We start from the raw sequence: 22,233 nt of genomic DNA on the forward strand, positions 1-22,233 counted from the left end.
CCAAGTTCATCTTTATTGTTCATCCTCACATGGATTCTTTAAAAGGGACTCTCATAAACCTTTGTGTCCCCGTCTTCCATTGACCAAAAAGTCAGTATGTTTTTTTCCATTAAATAAAGATACATTTTTCATTTTCACCAATAACTTCATTGATTTGGATATTTTTAGTTATATTAGCTGTCTCCCACATGGTATATTGTTGATTATTATCAATTAATATCTCTATTTGATCACTTAACTTTAACTGGTCTACCTAACCGTGGAGAACTCTCCAGTACGGAACCTCTCAAACCACTTTGGATACGTTCTATCAGTCACAACACCTTCTCCATATACTGCACAAATCTTTTTTTGCATTGCAGTTGTTTTTACCTTTCTTGAAATAGTAAAGCATAATATACCTAAAATGTTGCTTATTTTCTTCCATCTTCAGTATTAAAATGGCTACACAAAAGTTCACCAATTTTGGTAGTATTTTTAAAGGCATGCTGACAGTATAACAACAGCTGTCACAATACAGTCTAACAAAATTGTTTTGAATGAATTTAAAGACAACTAAGCACAACTAGAGCCATCTTATGGAAAAAAACAAACTTGGCCAACCCAATATAGGACTTAGACATTCATTTGAAAAATAAAGACCTTTTTTTCTGTTTTATGTACTTATACCCAGTGTACTAGTTTGTCTTTAGATTTTTACACTCATCTGTTATACATTTTTCTTCTGATTATTTTATTTCATAAAGATATACTAATGAAATTAATTTGGCATCTTATTAGTTTGGCTTGCTCCATTTAAAGGGACCACATGAAGTTAAAGTTTTAAAGTTTTGATTCTGCTTTACTTTTCTAGTACATTTTCCAGTGTAATGTAACTGAGGCATTAGACTAAAACAATGCTATCTATATTTTTCTCCTTACAGAGTGTTCGACCCACACCCCAAAATGATGCTATAATGGTACACTTTAAACCAATTACCTTAAAAGCTTCAGAAAGTAAATATACCAAAGTTGCAAGTATTAGTTTTGATGGTAAGTCAACTTTTTCTAATACATTGCTCTTATTTTGATAAACTAGCTAGAAGGTCTCTATGTCAACATCTTAATATAGAAATCCTGACGATTTTATAGTCAGATTTTGTGTTAATTGCTTAGGTTGTTTTTTCTTGTAAAATATCAAGGACTCTTATTTCACTGTTTTATGAAAGAAAATAACTTTATGAACCTAAACTAATTTTGGCAAATACAGCAAGAATGGAATTACATTTTTGTAATCTGGGCTTTTCCACATATATTCCCATTACACTTCGTCTTAATTATGAAGTCATTAATTTTTGTAGTTGGGTGATAATTTATTTGAACTTCAGAAACATGTTTGAATTTGAGAGCAGAGATATTCTTTTTAACATTTTCGTGTATTGGCTTTTCTAAGCAAGGCAGACAGTCCTGCCTAAGCTAAAATAATCACCTTTACAATAGAATTATTATACTGTATATTTTGACACTTGAAGTATTAACTCAGCCCAGACTTCAACATATTTGAATAGCACATTTTTATTTTGCTCACTTTAATGGAATACTTACTGAATTTGCTATCACAAAATTTTTCAAATAGTGACTTAATAACTGCTTTAATAACTCTCAGTGATTAAATTTAGTAAGAACTGAAACTGCAAATGGGGCTTGTGTCATTGGGGCCCATGCAAGTGAGGGGCCCTGAAGTTCAAAGTTGGGCTTTCCAACAAAGCCATCTCTGCACAAGGTCCACCTTGGACATTGAAGCTCCTCATCAGATGTCCTCCTGCATGTGACAGAATACCAGAACTCTGCACAGTGTGAGATCATTGTGTTTACAGCTTGCACATGGAGAATTCTCAGAAGGGTCTGGAGCAACTGCACAGGCTGGGCACCAGCTTCAGTCTTCATCCCACGAGCTCAGAAAAAACTCCAGAGGAAGTCAACATGAAATATGTGGCATACTGTCATAATCCAGCTGTCAAGTAGTAGGCTTCTAGAGGGTTTTAATGCCACAGTTATTTCCAAGATTGTGATAAATTGTCTGTTCTTGAGATGCCACAATCATGACCACCAGTTTCAAAATCATCAGGTGCATTCTGTTTTCTTACCAAGAAAGAGAGCAGCCAATAGTAATTCCTGACCCTTGAGTTAGTACCCACCTTACCAATAAGTCCAAGGAATAGGGGGGTGTGCAGCAAGATAGTGCTATCCTGGTCTCCCATGCTTTTCTCCTCAAGCTCCTGGACTGACAATTTAGTGACTGTTTCCATTCTTGAGATGAATGAGTGTCAGTAATGTTGGTTCTTCTGAAGGCATAGACTAATTAAAATAAGTGCTTCTTAAAGAAATTAGGTAAAATTAAATACGCAGGCAAAGGGAAAGCATTTTTAAAGCAAGTACTATATATCTTAAAGTCTATTTTGTCTCATGTAAGTACTGCTGCTCCACTTTTTTTGTTGTTTCCATATGCATGAAATTTCTTTGCATCTCTTTACTTTCAGTCTGTGTGTCTTTTGTTCTGAGGTGGGTTTCTTGTAGACAACATATATATATGGATCTTGTTTTATTATCCATTCAGCTACCCTGTGTCTTTCGATTGGAGCATTTAATCATATGTCTATTGGTCATCTGTATGTTCTCTTCAGAGAGGTGCCTGTTTAGGTCCTCTGCTCATATTTTACTTGGATGTTTGTTTTTTTGTATATTGAGTTGTATTAGGTTTTTTTTCTTTTTTTTTTTAGTAGAACTTATTTTTTAATTAAATTTTTAAAGATTTTATTTATTTATTTTTAGAGAAAAAGGAAAGGAAGGAGAAAGAGAGGGAGGGATACATCAATGTGTGGTTGCCTCTTGCATGCCCCCTACTAGGGACCTGGCCCGCAACCCAGGCATGTGCTTTGACTGGAAATCAAATCTGTGGCCCTTTGTTTCATAGGTCCATGCTCAGTCCACTGAGCTGTACTAGCCAGGGCTCAGTTGTGTCAGTTCTTTATATATTTTAGATATTAGCCACTTATCAGATGTATCACTAGTGAATATCTTCTCCCATTCAATAGGTTCCTGTGCTGTGAGAAGTTTTTTAGTTTGATGCCCTGTTTGTTTGTTTTTATTTCCCTTGCCTGAAGAGAAATATCAGAAAAAAATATTGCTTAGATAAATGTCAGAGATTTTACTGTCTGTGTTTTCTTTTGGGAGTTTTATGGTCTCAAGTCTTACATTTAAGTCTTTAGTCTATTTTGAGTTTTTTGTGTGATATAAGATGGTCTGGATTCACTTTTTTGCATTTATTTGTCTGATTTTCCCAGCACCATTTATTGGATAGACTGTCTTTACCCTATTATATGTTCTTGCCTACTTTGTCAAATATTAATTGATCACATAGGTATGAGTTTATTTCTGGGCTGTTCTGTCCTGTGGATCTATATGTCTGTTTTTATGCCAGTACCATGCTGTTTTGATTACTGTGGCCTTGTAGTATATTTTGATATCATGCAGATGATAGCTCCAACCTTGTTCTTCTTCCTCAAGGGTACTGTGGTTATTCAGGGTCTTTTGTGGTTCCATATACATTTTTGGATTATTTGTTCCAGTTCTGTAAAATTTGCCATTGGTATTTTGATAGGAATTGCATGGAATCTATAGATTGCTTTAGATAGTATGGAAATTTTAATGATATTAATTCTTCCTACCTGTGAGCACAGTATATGCTTCTATTTATTTGTATCTTCTTTAATTTCTTCACTGTCTTACAATTTTCCAAGTGCAGTGTTTTGCCTCCTTGATTAAATTTATTCCTAGGTATTTTAATTTATTTTTTTGATGAAGTGGTAAGTGGGATTGTTTTCTTAGTTTCTCTTTCTAATAGTTCATTGTTGGTATATAAAAATGAAGTTGATTTTTTTAATATTAAGTTTGTACCCTGCTACTTTAGTGAATTCATTTATCAGCTCTAGTAGTTTTTTGGTGGAATCTTTAGGGTTCTCTATATACAGTATCATGTCATCTGCAAGTAATGACAGTTTTACTTCCTCCTTTCCAACAGGCTTTCCAAAAGGCTTTTAATGCCTTTCATTTGTTCTTTTATGATTGCTGTGGCTAGGATATCCAGTACTATGTGCATAAGAGTGGTGAAAGCAGACATCCCTGTCTTGTTCCTGATGTTAGTAGGGAAGCTTTTAGTTTTTGCCTGTTGAGTATGATGTTGGCAATGGGTTTGTCAGATACGGCCTTTATTATATTGAGGTATGTTCTCCCTGTGTCCACTTCGCTGAGAGTTTTTATCATAAATGGGTGCTGGATTTTGTCAAATGCTTTGTCTGCATCAGTTAATGTGATCACATGATTTTTGTCCTTCATTTTGTTTATATAGTGTATCATGTTAATCATGATTTGCAGATATTATACCAACCTTGCATTCTAGGAATAAATCTCACTTGATCATCATGTATGATCTTTTAAATGTATTACTGAATTCCATTTGCTAATCTTTTGTTGAAAATTTTAGCATCTAGATTTATCGGGGATATTAGCCTAAAATGTTCTTTCTTTGTAGCATCTTTATTTGGTTTGGGAATTAGGATAATGCTGGTCTGGTAAAATGAGCTTGGGAGTCTTCCCTTCTCTAGAATTTTTGGGACTAGTTTGAGAAGGATAGGTATTAGTTATTGGAATGCTTGGTAAAATTCACCAGTGAAGCCCTCCAGTCTAGGACTTTTGTTTGTGGAAAGTTTTTGATTACTTCTATTTCATTAGCTATAATACGTCTGTTCAAATTTTTTGTTTCTTCTTGATTCAGTATTTCTGGGAATATGTCTCTTTCTTCCAAATTGTCCAGTTCATTGGCATATTCCAGATAATCCTTCTTAATTTTTGTGCTGACAGGTGTTACTTCTCCTATTTTATTTCTAATTTTATTTATTGGGCCCTCTCTCTTTTTTCTTGATGAGTTTGGCTAAAGGATTATCCATCTTGTTTGTCTTTTCAAAGAACCAGTTCTTGTTTTCATTGATCTTTTGTATTTTTTTAGACGATTGCATTTATTTCTGCTTTGATCTTTATTATTTCCTTCCTACTATTCATAGGCCTTTTTGTTGTTCTTTTTCTAGTTTCTTTAGGTATAAAGTTAGATTGTTTAAGATGTTTCTTATTTCTTGAGGTAGACCTGTAATGCTATGAATTTTCTTCTTAGAACTGTTTTCACTGTGTCCCGTAGTTTTAGTTTTGTTGTATTTTTATTTTCATTTGTCTAAAGGTATCTTTTGATTTCTTCATTGATCTTATTGTTAGCCCACTCATTGTTTACTGACGTGTTATTTAGCCTTCATGTGTTTTTGTATTTCAGTTTTTATTTTAATTGACTTCTAGTTTCATAATACTGTGATTAGAGACAATGCTTGATATGATTTCAGTCTTCTCTGATTTCCTGAGACTTGTTTTGTGTGCTAAAATGTGGTCTGCCCTGGGAAATGTTCCATGTGCACTTAAAAAAATGTATATTCTGCTGCTTTGGGGTAAAATGTTCTGAAAAATACCAAGTAAATCTATCTGGTCTGGTGTGTCATTCAGGTCTTCTATTTCCTTGATTTTCTGTCTGATCTTTCCATTGAAGTCAATGGGGTGTTAAAATCCCCTACAGCAACTGTTACTGTAAATCTCTTCCTATATGTCCACCAATATTTGATTTATACATTCAGATGCTCCTAAGTTGGGTGCATAAAATTTATAAGGATTTTATCCTATTTTTGGATTGATCCCTTTATCAATATTTGATGTCCTTATTTGCCTCTTTATTATAACCTTTGTTTTAAAGTCTGTTTTGTCTGATATAAGTATTGCTTCTCAAGTTCTACATTTCTTAAAAGTAGTTTTTATTATCATGGGACAATCCCGCCACCTTTCACCTCCCATCCCACCTCCACCGCCCCGGATCCCAACACAGAATACCACTGGCATTGCTGTGACAATCAATAGGAAATGTGTGCATTATTTAACTTTTTAATATTCTCAGAATATACTATATTTTTAACTTAACAAGCAAGCATCTTTCTCATCAGGTCACTGTTCTTTAAGATTTTTAACTGAACTTTCTTGATGTTTTTGAAAACTTTATGTTAAAATACCATGAAGTGCTTTAATCATGGCCCTTGTGATCAGCTTTACATCACAATAAATAGTGAAAAACTAAAAGCATCCAGAAGTGGCTAAAACAGCAAATGAAGAAATGAGGCTTAATGAGGATTTTTAAAACCTAGTCATCATCTGCACTTAGGCACACTAGATATCTTCCCTTTTTTGCAAGGGGAGGGGATCTTTTTTTGTGCCAAAGTTGGATATCCAACACCCATTTGCAGAACCCACATGTAAATTCTCATTAGTGGAAGTGTTCCCAAAGTATTTTAAAGGGGATAAAGATAAACAGCTTCTTTATTTGCTTTGAAAGGAACATGCTTTGGGTACCCTAATTGGATCCAACTGAAGCTACTTCTGTAATTCCAGTGAAAATTACACAAAACTACTATAGAATTTCAAGGTTTTACTTCATCTGTGAGGACAGTGTGATGGCAGAAAAAGGATGCCTCCTCTTACTACTGTAAGTTAGGGTTGGCTAACATAAGTCAGAGCTCAAAACTCTACTTCATGTGTATTTATAGCAGGACTCTGGTCACACAAGTAATGTTTCTTTCTCACTGTGGCTATAAACCAGTGGTTCAGTGAGGGGCAGTTTTGCTCCCAGGGACATTTGGCAGTGTCTGCAGACATTCTTGATTGTTACGCTGGTAATGCTACTGATACCTAGCAAGTAGAGGTCCAGGATGCAGCTAAACTTCCTACAGCACGCCGGACAGATGCACCCCCACAACAAAGTTTTACTCTGGCGTAAAACGTCAGTGGTGCCAACGGTGAGAAATCCTGCTATAAACATAAGCAAAGCAAAAGCCTATGGCTATACAGAAGTAGCTCAAATAAAGTGGTTTTCCTCCTGAATTGTGTTCATGCTAATTCCTTATTTGTTTGTACCATTACAGGCAAATTAAAACATTATTCCTTTTTTGTATAAAAAGTGTGATATTTGATTTAAAATGTTATAAAACTATTCTGCTTATCTATTTGAAAGCTCAACTTTGCTTTTAAGGCTTTTTCAGTCCACATAGCCATTCTCACACTTCGTATGAAGTTGACAGATTTTTGTGTGTGCATGTGTGTGTTTCCTTTCAGCATCAAAGGCAAAAAAAACATCTCAGTTTTCTGGGAAAATCACTGTTAAAGCAAAGGAAAAGAGTTATTCTAAACTTGAGATACCATATCAAGCAGAAGTATTAGATGGGTGAGTTTGTCTTGAAATAAGCTTTGCTATATTTTACTAATCAGTAAGTTCTATTTTCCTGCTGACTGACTTGAGCAAAAAAGTAGTTGCCAAATTCACATATAAACTCCACAAAATTGTTGAAAAGAACAACCTCAGTTATTAAGGAGAAAATCTCCTACATTTTGTTTATATTTTACTTAGAAGAAAAAAGTAAATGGGATGATGCAATTTGGGCTTAAAATGAAGTTTTGATGACTCAGTAACACAACAGAAAATGAATCTAAGTCATTTGAACCATTTCCTTTCTGTAAATTCCTTGTGTAACCTGGAAGTGGTTGTGATTTGTTAGTGAAGTATATTGTCAGCTGAAACAAAATCATTTATATTTCTTTATAAACTCGTATGCACCATTCTCAAATTATAATTTTTTATACATGGTCAATAATATGTATAGTTCATTTTCTAGTTATACAGTAACCCAGCGATTTTCAGCCTTTTTCATCTCATGGCACAGGTGAACTAATTACTAAAATTCTGCAGCACACTAAAAAATACATTTTTTGCTAATAAAACAAAAAAAAAGGTGTAATTTTTATTCATTCACACTGGACGGCTATTGTGTTGTCAGTTGTCTTTTTTAAATTTGAGAATCTAAGGGAAAAGAGGGCAGTGCCTTGACTAAATAGTTAGGTAGTGCTTGTTTTAAAAATTTTTGCAGCATACAGGTTGCAAATCCCTGCTATAACTAATAATAGTTTAATATCCAACCTGGTAGAGACAAAGCTGGTTGCAACTGAATGATAAACTTTAAGTAGCTTAAAACTCGTTCTGTTAATATATTCTTGGTTTTAATTTTTTAATTATATGTAATTCAGTAGAGAATAGTTCTTTATATTCCATGTTAATATTTTGCAAGTTAAATTTTGTTTTAAATCATGTGGTCAATCAGTAAAATATTTACAGTTCTAATCCTCTAATAACAGTCCTTAATATTAAACATAAATTGTCACTCACAACAAAAGAATTTGGATTTTAAGTTAACAGATGGAAATAAAAATAATTTATGTTTTTTGTTTTTTTTGTTTGTTTGTTTTTTGTTTTTTTCAAATAGTTATTTGGGATTTGATCACGCTGCAACATTGTTTCACATCCGAGACAGTCCTTCTGATCCTGTGGAAAGGCCAATTTACCTTACTAACACTTTCAGTTTCGCAATCCTCATTCATGATGTATTGCTACCAGAAGAGGCCAAAACAATGTTTAAAGTATGTCTGGGACCCCTCATACTTTTAACTTCACTGATGTACCAGCTTGGAGATGCTAACATAGTTTTTCCTCTCCCATTGTTTTATAGGTCCACAACTTCAGCAAACCAGTCTTAATTCTTCCGAACAAATCAGGATACATTTTTACTCTGTTTTTTATGCCATCTACATCATCCCTGCACATAGATAACAATATTTTACTTATTACTAATGCTTCTAAATTTCATTTGCCTGTGCGGGTATATACAGGCTTTTTAGATGTAAGTATGTTTATCTACCTTTAAAATTTAAACTCCCCACCCATCTTCTCTGTTTTCGGGTATCATTAGGCAATCATTATTAGGCACCTTTGCATTTTGCCATTTTCTGTTCTTTACAAGTAGGTCTAATTCCTCCCTAGTCTGTACTTTCAAGATGACTGGTTTTCACCCTTCCCAGCAGCTGTCTCCCCTCATGATACAGTTGAATCTTCTAGTTACAGTCTCTATGTAGATCTTCTCCACGTTCTTTCTCTTGATCTTGCTTTTAAACTGTTACAATCATGAGGAAGCTAAAGACAAAAAATAGGGAAAAATCATAATCAGGAATAAAATAACAGGAGGTTGAAGAGGGAACTATGTAGGGAAGAAACCAGGCAGTATCAGGAGGAAGAAGAGAATCAGATAATAAAGAAGAAAGGAAGGTGGTAAAGACACATGGTTGGAATGAATAGTAATCTAAACAGACAGGAAGAACAGAGGTTCCTTAGTACAGAAAATAAGCCTGAGGAAAATCTAAAAAATGTGTCCTCAGAGTAGTCAATGAAAAAGTTTATATGAGAAATGAAACTGATAGGAAAGATAAAAAGAAAATGAAAACATAGAAATATAGTTCTCCAAGAAGCCAACATCAGTAAGAATATTAGGGCTAGAGGGATCTTTATATTATCCCGCTCCTTAATCATTTGTTTGGTTTAAATGATTATGTATTTGTAGCTGCTGTCATGATTCATGGTGCTTACTGGAACCTAGGACCTTCTGCCTCTTTATTCGAGGACTCACTCCACGTCCTCCCCTCCTGTTAGCTTTCTACTTTTTTATGTGCCTTCAAAGGAAAAAAAGCTGTTCATTAGAGACCATGAGTGTTCTCATTTTGATTTCTTAAAATAATTATATTTTATATGTGTGTATGTGTCTATTTACATGAAATATAGAAGCCTTAGAATATCTTAATATAGTTACTTTCTCTTTATAACATTCCCTTATATAAGTTTGATTTTACATTTAATCTAATTCTTTTATATCTTTTTCAGTACTTTGTATTACCCCCCAGAATAGAGGAACGTTTCATAGATTTTGGCATACTGAGTGCTACAGAAGCAAGTAATATTTTATTTGCAGTTATAAACAGCAATCCAATTGAGGTAAAAAAATCTGTTTTTATTCTATGACATTTAAGGATTTTATTCCAGTGCTGTAATAATCACCTCCATATCTTTCTCTTTTTTAAGTTGGCTGTAAAAAGTTGGCACATCATAGGAGATGGTTTATCAATAGAACTCATAGCTACTGAGAGAGGCAATAAAACGACAATAATTTCGAGTCTTCCAGAGTTAGAAAAATCCTCTCTATCAGACCAGTCATCAGTAAGTAACCCTTCTTACTATTTCCTTAAACGTAGATGTATGTCCAAACACAGAATAAAAGACTGTTGCCATATCACACACTTCAGTTCATATTTTTATGGGATTCGTAATAGCAATGGTTGTTTGGTGTTGAAAGGAACTTGTAGGTCATCTATTTCAAACCCCTCCCTTCATGATAAGTTTTACTTTAAACTCAAAGGCGTTAAGTTCTACCTTGTCATAAGAAGTTCTATAACAAGCAGAATTTAAATTATCATTTTATAATGCATACAAGTGTCATTACAGGGCACACTGGTACTAAATTAACCCTGTGGTCATTGAATTTACTGGGCAAAAGAAATAATCCTGAACAACAGGAGAATGTGTCATCAGTCACACGGTAGTATTTCTGGCCAGTTTTCTACACTGATTAGAAAAGTTCAATGAGGTGAACACTGTTTGATCCTGCCCATACACTTTTTTTCTGACTTATAAATATGAAAAGCTGGTTATAAAAGCACGAAACAAGAAAGTGAGTATAGTATCAGTCTTTTCCCCTCCCCACTGCTGAGAAAGGAACTAGGAGTTTATAGTTACTCAGAACAGATTTAGAATCCCCTCTCATGAAAAGGACCATAACTTACCTCCTCTGTAGGCTAGGGTAGAACTTCTTGCAGCAGTTTTACAAAGGAAAAGGAGATGTCCTAATGCAGAAATTGATGACAGATACACTTCCGTGGAATGCCATAGGTTATAAAAACTGATTTAGAAAGTTTACACTGGAAGGATCCCCGAAAACAGTTTTTTGGGGGAGAGTTTAGCAGTATTTACCACTCCTAGGAATTCTTTCCATGGAAGCAACTTAAGAGCCAAAAGCTGTAAGAATGAAGGTGTTTATAATAGTATTATTAATGATTCCAAGTAACAGGACATAGCCAAGTGCCTAAAGAAAATCATGATTTTATGATTGACTATTAAAGTAAATAAAAAGTTGTAAATATGGTAGTATGTAGAAGCCTGGAAAAGGATTTATTAAAATGTAGGAAAGTACTGAATAATGTATTCTAATTGCATCTACATAGGATTCAAACTGCATAATTAGATATTTATCTAATAATCTACCATTAATAATGGTAGATTTATAGTTATTTACATTTTAATAATTTATTGTGTTTTAAATTTGATTCAGAAATAAAGCCTCTTTTTAAAACAAAAAATAGATACACTCATGAGAAGGTAATATTCGTCACTCCGACTGAGATTTTATTTTTAATACAAATAAAATGCTACAAAAATAATAATGAGGCCAGCAATAATGTGTTCCTTCCAACAGTAAAGTTAGAGTAATATCATATGTGTGTCTAATCCCAGATCATTGAATTATAGTGTCTCCTAATAAATAAGACATTATAAATAATTTTAGAAATCTGGATCATTTCCTAGCAGGAAATAGCATGTATAACATACACTTTAAATTTGAGAGATCCATTTAACAACATAAAGCCTGTTTGACAATTTAGGGTAAAATTCATTCTTATATAAAACTGTAAATATAAAAATAAGGGACAGAAAGATGAGATCATTGTAATGAACACTTACTTAAAATAGGAAGTCATGATAAAGGGAACTTCAAAATAGAAACTCCACAAATGATTTTCTAAAGTTTGTAATATCGAAACTTTTCAGCTGTTTTCTAAAAAACTAAACCTATGAACTAAGTTAGCATTCTGTTCCATATGAAACACACATTGCGAGCAACTCTCTGTGCTCTTCAGACCCGTGTTCTGACTTGGGTAGTTACAGAATCACGATGAAAGGGTTAAAATTACAAAAATGCTTCTAAAAAAGGGAAAGTGAGTATGTTTGGTCTGTCGACATTTGTTATTTTGATGTAAGTGTGAATTCTAAATAAAATACAACTAGTAAGATCTAAGACACAACTTTACAAAGTGAATTTCATGGGGTTTTGTGTGGTTTTTTTTTGTTTTGTTTTTTGTTTTGGAAATTTCACAATCACAAAGATTATGTGCCAGAAACATCAGCAAATAGTTTGAGAAAACAAATAAGGTCCCCATTCTTCTTTCTAATCTGTGTTGCTTAACTCTTCCTTTCCGTGATATTTGATGTTTCCATGCACCCAATCTCATTTGCTCTGAAGACATGATTATTAATGTGACCAAGTTACCTTCAGAACTTGAAGGAGAACCAAGCAGTATATACTTTGTATGTACTTGTACCCTAATGTGGCTGAAGGGTTGGAAGGCTGTGTCCCTCTGCTGCTGTCCTCTTTGTCCATGCAGGTACATGGGTGGTGCCTGAGGACCATACCCTGCCCTATACTGGCAGCTGGGACTCTGTTCCTCAAGGAGCCAATTTTCTCGGTGGCACATAGAATAAGTGTAGATCAACAGCCAGGGACAGGCATTGTTTTGAGATATTTGTACATGGTGATATGGTAACTTGGTATCATCCTTGTATATGTTAGGGTTCAGAAGTCAGTTTATCACTATAGCCTTCTTTTCTACTGTAGTAGAACTTCAACTAGCAGACTAGTGAATGATCATCATTTCTGCTACATACAGGTGATACTGGCTTCAGGCTGTTTTGCAGTGTTCAGAGTCCGACTTACTGCAAAAAAACTGGAAGGGATTCATGATGGAGCCATACAGATCACAACAGACTATGAGGTAAGGACTTTATAGGTGTTTTCTGAATAATTCAGGGTTTTATTTGTTTTTATAGAAACAACACTAAGTTTACTCATAAAGTTACAGTTTACCTGTTTTATACCTTAAAAACTGAGCTTTTGCCTCAACCAGTGTGGCTCCATTATTTGGACATCAATCCCACAAAGCAAAAAGGTCACCAGTTTGATTCCCAGTCAGGGCACATGCCTGAGCTGTGGCCTGGTCCCCCGGTGAGAGCATGTGCAAGAAGCGGTGGGTCAGTGTTTCCCGCGCCCATCAATGTTTCTCTTCCTCTCTTTCTCCCTCTCTAAAAATAAATAAATAGTATCTTAAGAAAAAACAAAAACCAGAAACCTGCTTTTGAGACTAGTTTACAGAATATTGGTCTTCTGATAAAACCCAAACCTCTTAACCAAAAATCTTTTAAAAAATAAAAAATGCTTCAGGCACATTTTGAATTGCTCTGTTAGAACCCTGTGTACCAGTGTTTATAGCATTGCAGAGACCCTGTCTAAAATTAATGAGTTAGATGTCTCTGATTCTTTTCTGTAATTATAGCTATCCTTCATGTAACATTTCTGAAACGGAAGATACAATCAGGAAATCACATGACTCCTGAGTCATGAGTCCAGAGACAAAATGGTCATTGAGCTTTGTAAAACCTCTGTGGCGTTTGGCATGTTGCTCTCAGTGAGATTGTGAATGTATGTATTTCTGCCACACCTAAATATTTTCATTTAATATCAAAGAGCTCTGTGGGAAATTTTGCACTGCAGTTCATCGTATCGCTACCCTTGTTCTCCTGCCTGTTTTCAGCACATACAGCCACACATGAAAGAAAACTAATTCAGAATAAACAGAATTGATTATTTAACAATAAATGATTTGTTGGGAGAATATTAAATTAAATCTATAGAATTCATGTTTATTATTCATAGAAATAAGTATATTTTAAGCCCTGGCTGGCGTAGCTCAGTGGATTGAGCTTGGGCTGCGAACCAAAGTTTCGCAGGTTCAATTCCCAGTCAGGGTAATGCCTGGGTTGCAGGCCACGGCCCCCAGCAACCGCACATTGATGTTTCTCTCTTTCTCTCTTTCTCCCTCCCTTCCCTCTCTAAAAATAAATAAATAAAATCTTTTAAAAAAAGAAATAAGTATATTTTGTGGGTAAGGCAAGTTTTTGTTAATATGGATGAAAATAAAAATTAGGAAAAAATAGAGAAGTGTCTTTATGAGTCACAAATGAGTGAATTAAGAGTCAACTCATTTTTTTATATTAGTTTGGGTTAATTATATACACAAAAAATATATAACTGGAAAATACTGGATTTTTCATATTGTTTTAGGAGTACAATTTGACCGTTATAATCTACAAAATAACTTGTATTATGAAAAAAATCTATTCTTTACTCCCCATTGTTTGGTCTTGTTTACCATGTTTTCAATGAGTCACTGAGAGGTACACAGAAATTTATTGTATTTCAGTGCATTTATGGAGTGCATTGGTCAGATTAAACAGTTTCCATGGGTGATTTTAATATTGCTGAAGGGTTGGTTATTGTTCATGTAAGTCCCAAAATGAGGTTTTTTAACCCCAAAACATAATGCTGTTAACAATCAAGATCAATCTTGGACTTAAACCCTTTATGGTCTGCCTCTGTACAGATTCTAACGATTCCTGTGAAGGCTGTGATCGCAGTGGGTTCGCTGACTTGCTTTCCAAAGCATATGGTCCTTCCACCATCCTTCCCAGTAAGACAGTTAATTCACTGATTTTTTTTCTTGCTCATTTTTTGTCTTTACTTCTATGTTCCTCAAATTCAACAGAGAAATCATTTATTCTTTGTTAATGGCTTATTTTAAGGTAAGACTTTGTACCAGGTTCTTTAGGAGATACAAAAAGGAATAAGAAATGGTTCCTTCTCTCAGAAAGCTTTCCATCTAGACTAGGAAATTAATCCATAATTCAGAGATTTGAAATTGCTTTAAGAGGTAAAATACAATGCTATGAGAGAAATACACATCTAATTGATGAAGGTGCCATGTGAGCTGGTTTGGAATGTCTTCTGGCAGGCATAGATTAGGGGTGGTAAGACGGTGCATTCAGGGTCCAGGGAACAACCTGAATAAAGACACAGGAGTGAAGTCCAAGATAGCTTTAGGCAGGAGTGAGTTGGCCAGTTTGGCACAAGTGGAGATGACATGTTAGGTTGGAGTGATAGCTCTAAAAAAAAATGCATTGAAATCCATGAAAATATAAAGTTTTTGAGCAGAAGATTGACAGTATCAGAGCTGAGCTTTAAGAATTGGCTCTTTGTCAGAAGTAAATACATTCAGAAGTAACAATAGAGTGCCTGGAGGCCAACCAACCCAGAGACACTGACAGCATCCACTTGAAAGTGTGTAGGGGAGATTTGGCAGAGGCAGTACATTCCTTCCATACCTACTAGCCTTTGCTCTTAGTCTGCCTTGAATGCCCTTCTTGCTCTCCTACCTTCAGAGAACTTCTTACCTTTCTATATTCAGTTCTCTCATCTTTCTGAAGATGCCTTGACTCCGCTAGACAGTACTAGTTGTTTTATGTGTGATCCTGAAAGGATTTGAAATTACCTGTCTCACAGCAAGCCTCACACTGTACTGTTAATATTGCCTGTGTATTGGTCTCACCAATGAGACTCTGAGATCCTCTAGGACAGAGATGGAGACATCTTTTATCCCCAGTAGTAAGTACTTAGTAGATGGTGGATGGATGAAGGAGCAAAATGATGGAGAAGAGAACATAGACAAGAGACATTTCGGGTAAACTAATTGCACTATTTTTTAATGTCCTGATGGACTAATTGAAGCTTGTATGGTAGGCTGGCAGATAGAGGAATCAAAAATATGACTTAGAGTTTGAGCCTGGACAATAGGAGAAAAGAAATGTGGAAACCAGGAGATGTCACTGCCTTTTGCAGGAAGATGATGCAATCAGTTCAGGGCACATTGGGGCAAATGTGGAAATGTCTTTTATTTTGTGGTAGGAGACATGGTGGGTTAAGAGAGCAGTACATTGCAAAAATCTTAATGCTGTATGTAATAAAACTTAAATTCAAACCTTAGCTCCTTAAAAATATAAATTTTAAATTAAAAGGTGCAGCATATTTAAGGTTGGGTCTTACTTAAAATCTTTATCTTCTTGTCATTCCACTTTGCACTAATTATACAGAATTCTTGAATTCGTTATTTATCCAAAAGGACCCGTCCTTCCTTTAGTTGCCTTTCCAATCAATGATCTTTTTAAACACTGCATAAATTCTGCAGTAAATGAGGAAACATCTGTATGAAAAGAAGGTGCTGCGTTTGAACTACTTTAGATTAACCTTTCAGATACCTATCTTAAGGTGGCTTACAGGTCCAGATAATTGCTTGAAATTACAAATTAATTTGATATTATTATGTTAGTCGGGCTGCTGTAACAAATTGCCATAGACTGGTGGCTTAAACAACAAACATTTATTTCTCACAAGTCAGGAAATGGAAAAGTCCAAGATCAAGTCACTAGAAGGTTCTTCATATGGTGCAGGCCCTCTTCCTGGTTTTGCAGATGGCCGTTTTCTCATTGTATAATCACTTAGCCAGAAGAGGAGAGAAGGAGGGCAAGTTCCCGGCGCTCTCCTTTTAACGGCACTCACTGATCCCATTTATTAGGTTTCTGTCCTCAAGACTTAATCACTTCTGAGAGGCCTAACCTTCTAATACCATCACATTGGGGGCTAGAATTTCATCATAAATTTTAGAGGACCTATACATTCAGTCTATAACAATTACCAAAGCCTCTATATGGAGTCTGTTATCAGATGGAAATGTGAGAGCTAACTGAAAACAATACTTAGTAAACACTTCAAATAACCCATAGTTTAATGCTTAGTATTTGAATATTGTAAAATGAGCTTTATATCTGCTATCTCTTTTGATCTTCACCATACCCCTGCAAGACAAGACACAGACATGAGAGAAATAGTTATTATGGGTACATGAAGACTAGGTAATTGCCAAAAAGCACAGTTGATTAGAGGACAGGCTGGGACTCGGCAAAGGCCTTCTGCTTCCTGCTCTTTAGTCCTTACCATCTCAGCAGGTACCTGCCCTCTAATGTCTTTCTGCTGCATTTTACTCTGACTAAACTGTAAATGATGAGTGTTTGTCTTAACTTCACCATCATTCATCTCTTTTTCCTGTGCTCTTTCTTAACTTCTGTATCTTTTAATACCAAATTATTAGACCAGTGGCTAAGAACACTTTAGAGACTTATTTAGTAGCGAAGAATCAGTTTATAAAAACAAAAAGTTCAAACAAAAGAAAGTAAAAGGTCACATTATCCTAACTAAGGATTATTAAAATCATACAATTTGTTACTTAAAATCTGGTACTCTTTAATAGGAAGAGGCATGCTGCTGATAAGACCTCTATTTACAAATTTAGGAAGTAGCAACTGTTGAAAATTCTAAATGTCCTTTGAGCCCTGGTTTCCCAAAAAGACGTCTGTTGGCTGTTAAGTTAAAGAAAATTCAACCATATTCAAATGAATTTGTTCGTTTTCTTCCTTCAGGGGAAAATAGTTCATCAAAGTTTAAGTATTATGAACTCCTTCTCACAGAAAGTAAAAATACAGCAGATACGATCTTTGTCAGAAGATGGGCGATTTTACTACAAACGATTACGGAGCAATAAGGAAGACTTGGAGCCAGGAAAAAAATCAAAGGTTTGACATACTGTTTAAGAATTCCCATCCATGAGTGTTTTATTATTGTGACCTTCTATGGACTTGGAATTCATGATTCTCCTGTGCCTCTTTATAGATTGCAAACATTTATTTTGATCCTGGATTGCAGTGTGGGGATCATTGCTATGTTGGCTTGCCTTTTCTATCCAAATGTAAGTTACCTCGCTATTTTTTCACTGCCTGCAAAATATTCTTTAATAAAGGCTGCTATTTTAAAAGTCCATCCCTATCTCTTGGGCTGTATAAATCATTTCAGGAAAACTGGCAAATGGATTAAAGGTAGGGCTGAGTATGTCATAACTTATGTTCCCTGTTTTAGCTGAACCCAAAGTGCAGCCTGGGGTAGCCATGCAGTATGATACATGGGATGCCGACTGGGATTTGCATCAAAGCCTGTTCAAAGGATGGATGGGAATAAAGGAAAACTCAGGTCATAGGTGAGTGGTTTTGTTTTAAGTATTTTAACTGTCTTTACAGGTTCAAAATGTCTCAGTTAATGTTACTTCCTAAATATTACGTTTATATTAGGTTGTTTACTTTTCTATAGCTAAGAAAATATGCCTAGTTTTCAGGAAATTATTGAGGCATCTTGAATTGCCATTTTAATTGTATATTGCTCAAAAATACACCGACTACCATTTTTCTTTACTCCATCACTCTATATACTTCCTTAAGATCAAAGAAACCATTAAAGTTGTCTCTATGTAGGATGACAACAATGTTCACCTTAGACACATCTATTTGCATAAGAAGGTTTTTACTTACTACTGAGCTCTGTTAAAGGCAAGGAAAACGTGTTCTTGGTTTCAATCCATAGTAGGAGACACATGTATTTGGTCATTGTGGAATGAACTACCTCCTTTTCAAGGGCTGAACTGTTAGGGGTACATACACAGGGCCCAGCTCAGATGGGCTTACCATGTCTTTGGCAGGTATAAAACATGCTAATGACAGATCACCTGTACCTGTATCCAAAACAAAGACAGTACAGAAATTTAATTTTTTCATGTACTTTAGAAGAGAATTTGACTAATGATGATAATATGACCTGATGAAAACTGCTGTTCTCAGTTGGCTAATTTAAAATTTGTCAGTATAATCAAGATACTGCAATTTAGAGTAATATAAAATTTCAAACCACTAATAGTTAAATCTGAAGATTTCTGTTTATCCAAACTATTGGCCAAAGTTTTAACACAAAGAGAGTTAAATTTTTACTCTCAGATGATTAAAGTAAGTACAAAGAGACTTGTAATGAACTAAGAGAACACTAATTAAAACACTTGTTGGTCCACCTACATTTCCATAGTGGACATTGGAATGTATAGGCAGTCTCCAAATTTTAACAATCTATTACGAATACGTAACTTAGAGTGCTGCCCTAGGCTCAGCTGCCAAGGAGCCTTGTCACCGTCCACCTAATGAAACCCTTGCCTTCTTCTTTGTATGCCCAGCATTCCATTGCTAAAGACGGGGACTCCTGGTCTACCCTGTGCCTCTAGGTCCCAGTTGCACAGTGAGTGGGGCATGCTCCTTGCTCCTGCCATTGTGTTACCTTATCAGTATGTGTGTTACAGAGAATTTCTGTTACTAGTCTTATAAAGCCTGTGCTCTTACCAATATTGGAATATCATAATTTGGTGTCATTTGAGGTTTAAATCAGCTTCGTTGTTTGGGTCTAGTGACCTTAGCCCCATTTATAATATCGTTTCCTTAGGAAATATGTTCTAAACAGCTGGTTTATAAACACTCATAAGTAGGGAAATATTTAAATGAGGTCCTGAGTATTGCTGATAACTTCACAAATAGCTACACAAAACCTTCCTATGGATTACCTTCCAGCTGACATCTTCATTGCATATGAGGATTTTGTTTTGTTTTTTATTTCTTGGGGGAAAGCCATATGCAAGCAATGTACTGCCTTCTCCTTAGTTGTACTGAAAATGTTCTTAGCACCCTGGTCTTAGTGTCTCGACCTTTCCACTAGGCATGCAAGGTGTTTCAGAATCCCCAGAATGTGTTAGGCATACGTGCCTGTCTTTTTCTTTACATACTCAGTGAAAAAAATAGTGCAGTGATCAGTGATACATATTTTGGCAGCTCTTAGTGCCAAATTAGAGACAATTTCATATATGTCTCTATGCATAGTAAAGTATTAGAGCAAATACACCTGTGTTTATCCAGAGCTAGATAAAATCACTCAAGTACACAAGCCTGATAGAATTTCTTGTTTTCAGAAAACTCAAATATTTCATTTTCATCCAGTAACTTACAAAATTTTTTTCTAGATTGAGTGCTTTATTTGAAATAAATACAGACCTTCAAAAAAATATACTATCAAAAGTCACTGCTGAGCTCTCCTGGCCTTCCATACTTAGTTCACCCCGCCACTTGAAATTTCCTCTCACTAATACCAACTGCTCTTCGGTAAGTATGCAGAGTGGCGTCGGGTTTGGGAAATACATAATAGGGCTTGTAAAGTACCTGCTCTTACCATAACTTTGCAAATCTTTCATTTACTGTTTGGTTACTTTATTTAAGGAAGAAGAAATTACTTTAGAAAATCCTGCAGATGTTCCTGTTTATATTCAGTTTATACCCCTGGCTTTATATTCCAATCCTTCAGTCTTTGTAGATAAGTTAATATCAAGGTAAGCATTGCTTTAGGTAATAAAATGTTTCTATATTAGCACTGAATTTTGCTTTACACATTTAAAACTCTGTTGCAGCTCATAACAGTAATAGATTTGGCTTAAAGAAATTCTGAATCTGTAATTAAAGTGGAGAGAAGGTTCTGGGAAGAGATTAATGCTATGTTAAGCATATGGAAAAGCTTTCAGTTTAAGACAAGAAAAAGTAATGTTGAACATCTTCATACAGATGGTGTAGTTGATTGGAACATCATCCTGTACACACATCAAAAGGTTGCAGGTTTGGTCTCCAGTCAGGGCACATACCTAGGTTGCATGTCTGGACTCCAGTCGGGGTGTGTACAGGAGGCACTAATCAATGTTTCTCTCTGCACCCCACTTCCTCTCTCTCTCCCCCACCCTTCATCTCTCTCTAAAATCAATTAACATATCCTCAGGTGAGGATTAAAATAATTATAAAGAAAGCAAGTGGAACTTTTCAAATATTTTACTTTTAACAAGTAAACAAAATATTAACTCTTAAGTTGTGGCTCTTAATTTGTGAAGGCTATTAATCTGATGATATTGATCTCAAATCTGCCAAAAGATAACTTGCAAACAAAACATAAACTTGATAATTACTGTATAACCCATTTAATTATGATGCTGCTTACAAAGAAAAATATATACATTTTTATTTTAGGTTTAACTTGAGTAAGGTGGCAAAGATAGATTTAAGAACACTAGAATTCCAAGTCTTCAGAAACAGTGTAAGTATTTGAACTTTATACTATTCCACAGAAATAATTTTATGATATGATCAGTGCTCATGTGACAGAAAAACTATTAACTACCCTTATATTTGGCTGAAGAGCAAGTTATGAAGAGGTCAGTAAAGGTTCTAGAGGTAAAAACCCAGGCAGAATGGGTTGGATTTAGGTCGACATGAGGAACACTGGATAGAAGCAGCTTCCTATTTGTAGGCATTAAATATTAAGCACATGACTATTTATAGTAATGACTGCTAGAAATTCAGATACTGTATTGAGGTGTGTCTGTGTGTATTAGGTGCTCCAGCTACTGTTGACTCCATGAATGAGTGATGTCCACAATGTCCTGTGCTTAGCAGCACTACTCAGCAACTATAGACTCACACCTACAGCTTCTTCATGGAGTCAGTCCAGCCCATGTCTGCTCTTCCCCTTTTCCTGCTGCCTTCTGTTTTTCCCAGTACTACTGCCTTTTGCAAAGAAACCTGTGTTCTCATGATGTAACTGAAGTAGGACAGTTTTGTCATTTTTGTCTCCAGTGATGTTTCAGGCTTAATTTGCTATAGGACCCACTTACTCATCTTTCTGGCAGCCATACAGTATCCATGGAGCTCTCCAACACCATATTTCAAATGTATTCATGTTTTTCCTATCAGCCTTATTCACTGTCCAACTTTCACATTTGTACATAGTTATTGGGAATATGAGGTTACACATGATCCTAGCCTTGGTCTCTAATGACATACATCTTTGTTCTTAGTGATCTCTCTTAATTCTTCTTTTGCTGCTCTTCCTAGTCTCAGCCTCTGAGTTGATGAGTGCACCAGCAAAATCTTTAACAATTTCAGTGTCTTCATTGTCTATGATTAAGTTGTATGTTTCTTCTGTAGTTATCATTCTTGTCTTCTTGATGTTCAGATATAGTCCTGCTTTGGCACGTTCTTCTTTTCCTTTCATCAGAAGTACATCTTTCTGTTAGTAAGTTGGTTTCATGTGGATATCTTAAGTTATTGCTATTCTACCAATTTTCAGTCCTTCCTCTGAGACTAGCCCAGTTTTTTGCATATGTTCTGTATACAGATTAAGCAAATAGGGATATAAAATGCACCCTTGTCTCACATCTTTACCTCTGTCCATATCCTGTGCTTAGTTACAGTGGCCTCCTATCCACAATAAAGGTTACGTATCA

The 22,233-nt window shown here is 35.3% G+C and overlaps 1 protein-coding gene across 2 annotated transcripts in view; it reads left to right on the top strand.

Moving 5' to 3' along the window:
• The window catches only part of TMEM131 (transmembrane protein 131), a 220,997-nt gene that overhangs the window by 147,918 nt on the left and 50,846 nt on the right, over positions 1–22,233 (top strand). For both annotated transcript variants that reach the window (XM_036030067.1, XM_028517772.2), the window contains exons 12-25: positions 924–1,032; positions 7,234–7,342; positions 8,436–8,589; positions 8,679–8,849; positions 9,881–9,991; positions 10,079–10,213; positions 12,775–12,879; positions 14,545–14,631; positions 17,471–17,623; positions 17,721–17,796; positions 17,964–18,081; positions 19,933–20,071; positions 20,186–20,295; positions 20,978–21,044. In XM_036030067.1, the coding sequence (XP_035885960.1) occupies positions 924–1,032; positions 7,234–7,342; positions 8,436–8,589; positions 8,679–8,849; positions 9,881–9,991; positions 10,079–10,213; positions 12,775–12,879; positions 14,545–14,631; positions 17,471–17,623; positions 17,721–17,796; positions 17,964–18,081; positions 19,933–20,071; positions 20,186–20,295; positions 20,978–21,044 (1,644 nt within the window). The remainder of the gene's footprint in view (positions 1–923; positions 1,033–7,233; positions 7,343–8,435; positions 8,590–8,678; positions 8,850–9,880; positions 9,992–10,078; positions 10,214–12,774; positions 12,880–14,544; positions 14,632–17,470; positions 17,624–17,720; positions 17,797–17,963; positions 18,082–19,932; positions 20,072–20,185; positions 20,296–20,977; positions 21,045–22,233) is intronic.

Source organism: Phyllostomus discolor, chromosome 6, assembly GCF_004126475.2.
Source record: "Phyllostomus discolor isolate MPI-MPIP mPhyDis1 chromosome 6, mPhyDis1.pri.v3, whole genome shotgun sequence".
NCBI classification, from domain to species: Eukaryota; Metazoa; Chordata; class Mammalia; order Chiroptera; family Phyllostomidae; genus Phyllostomus; species Phyllostomus discolor.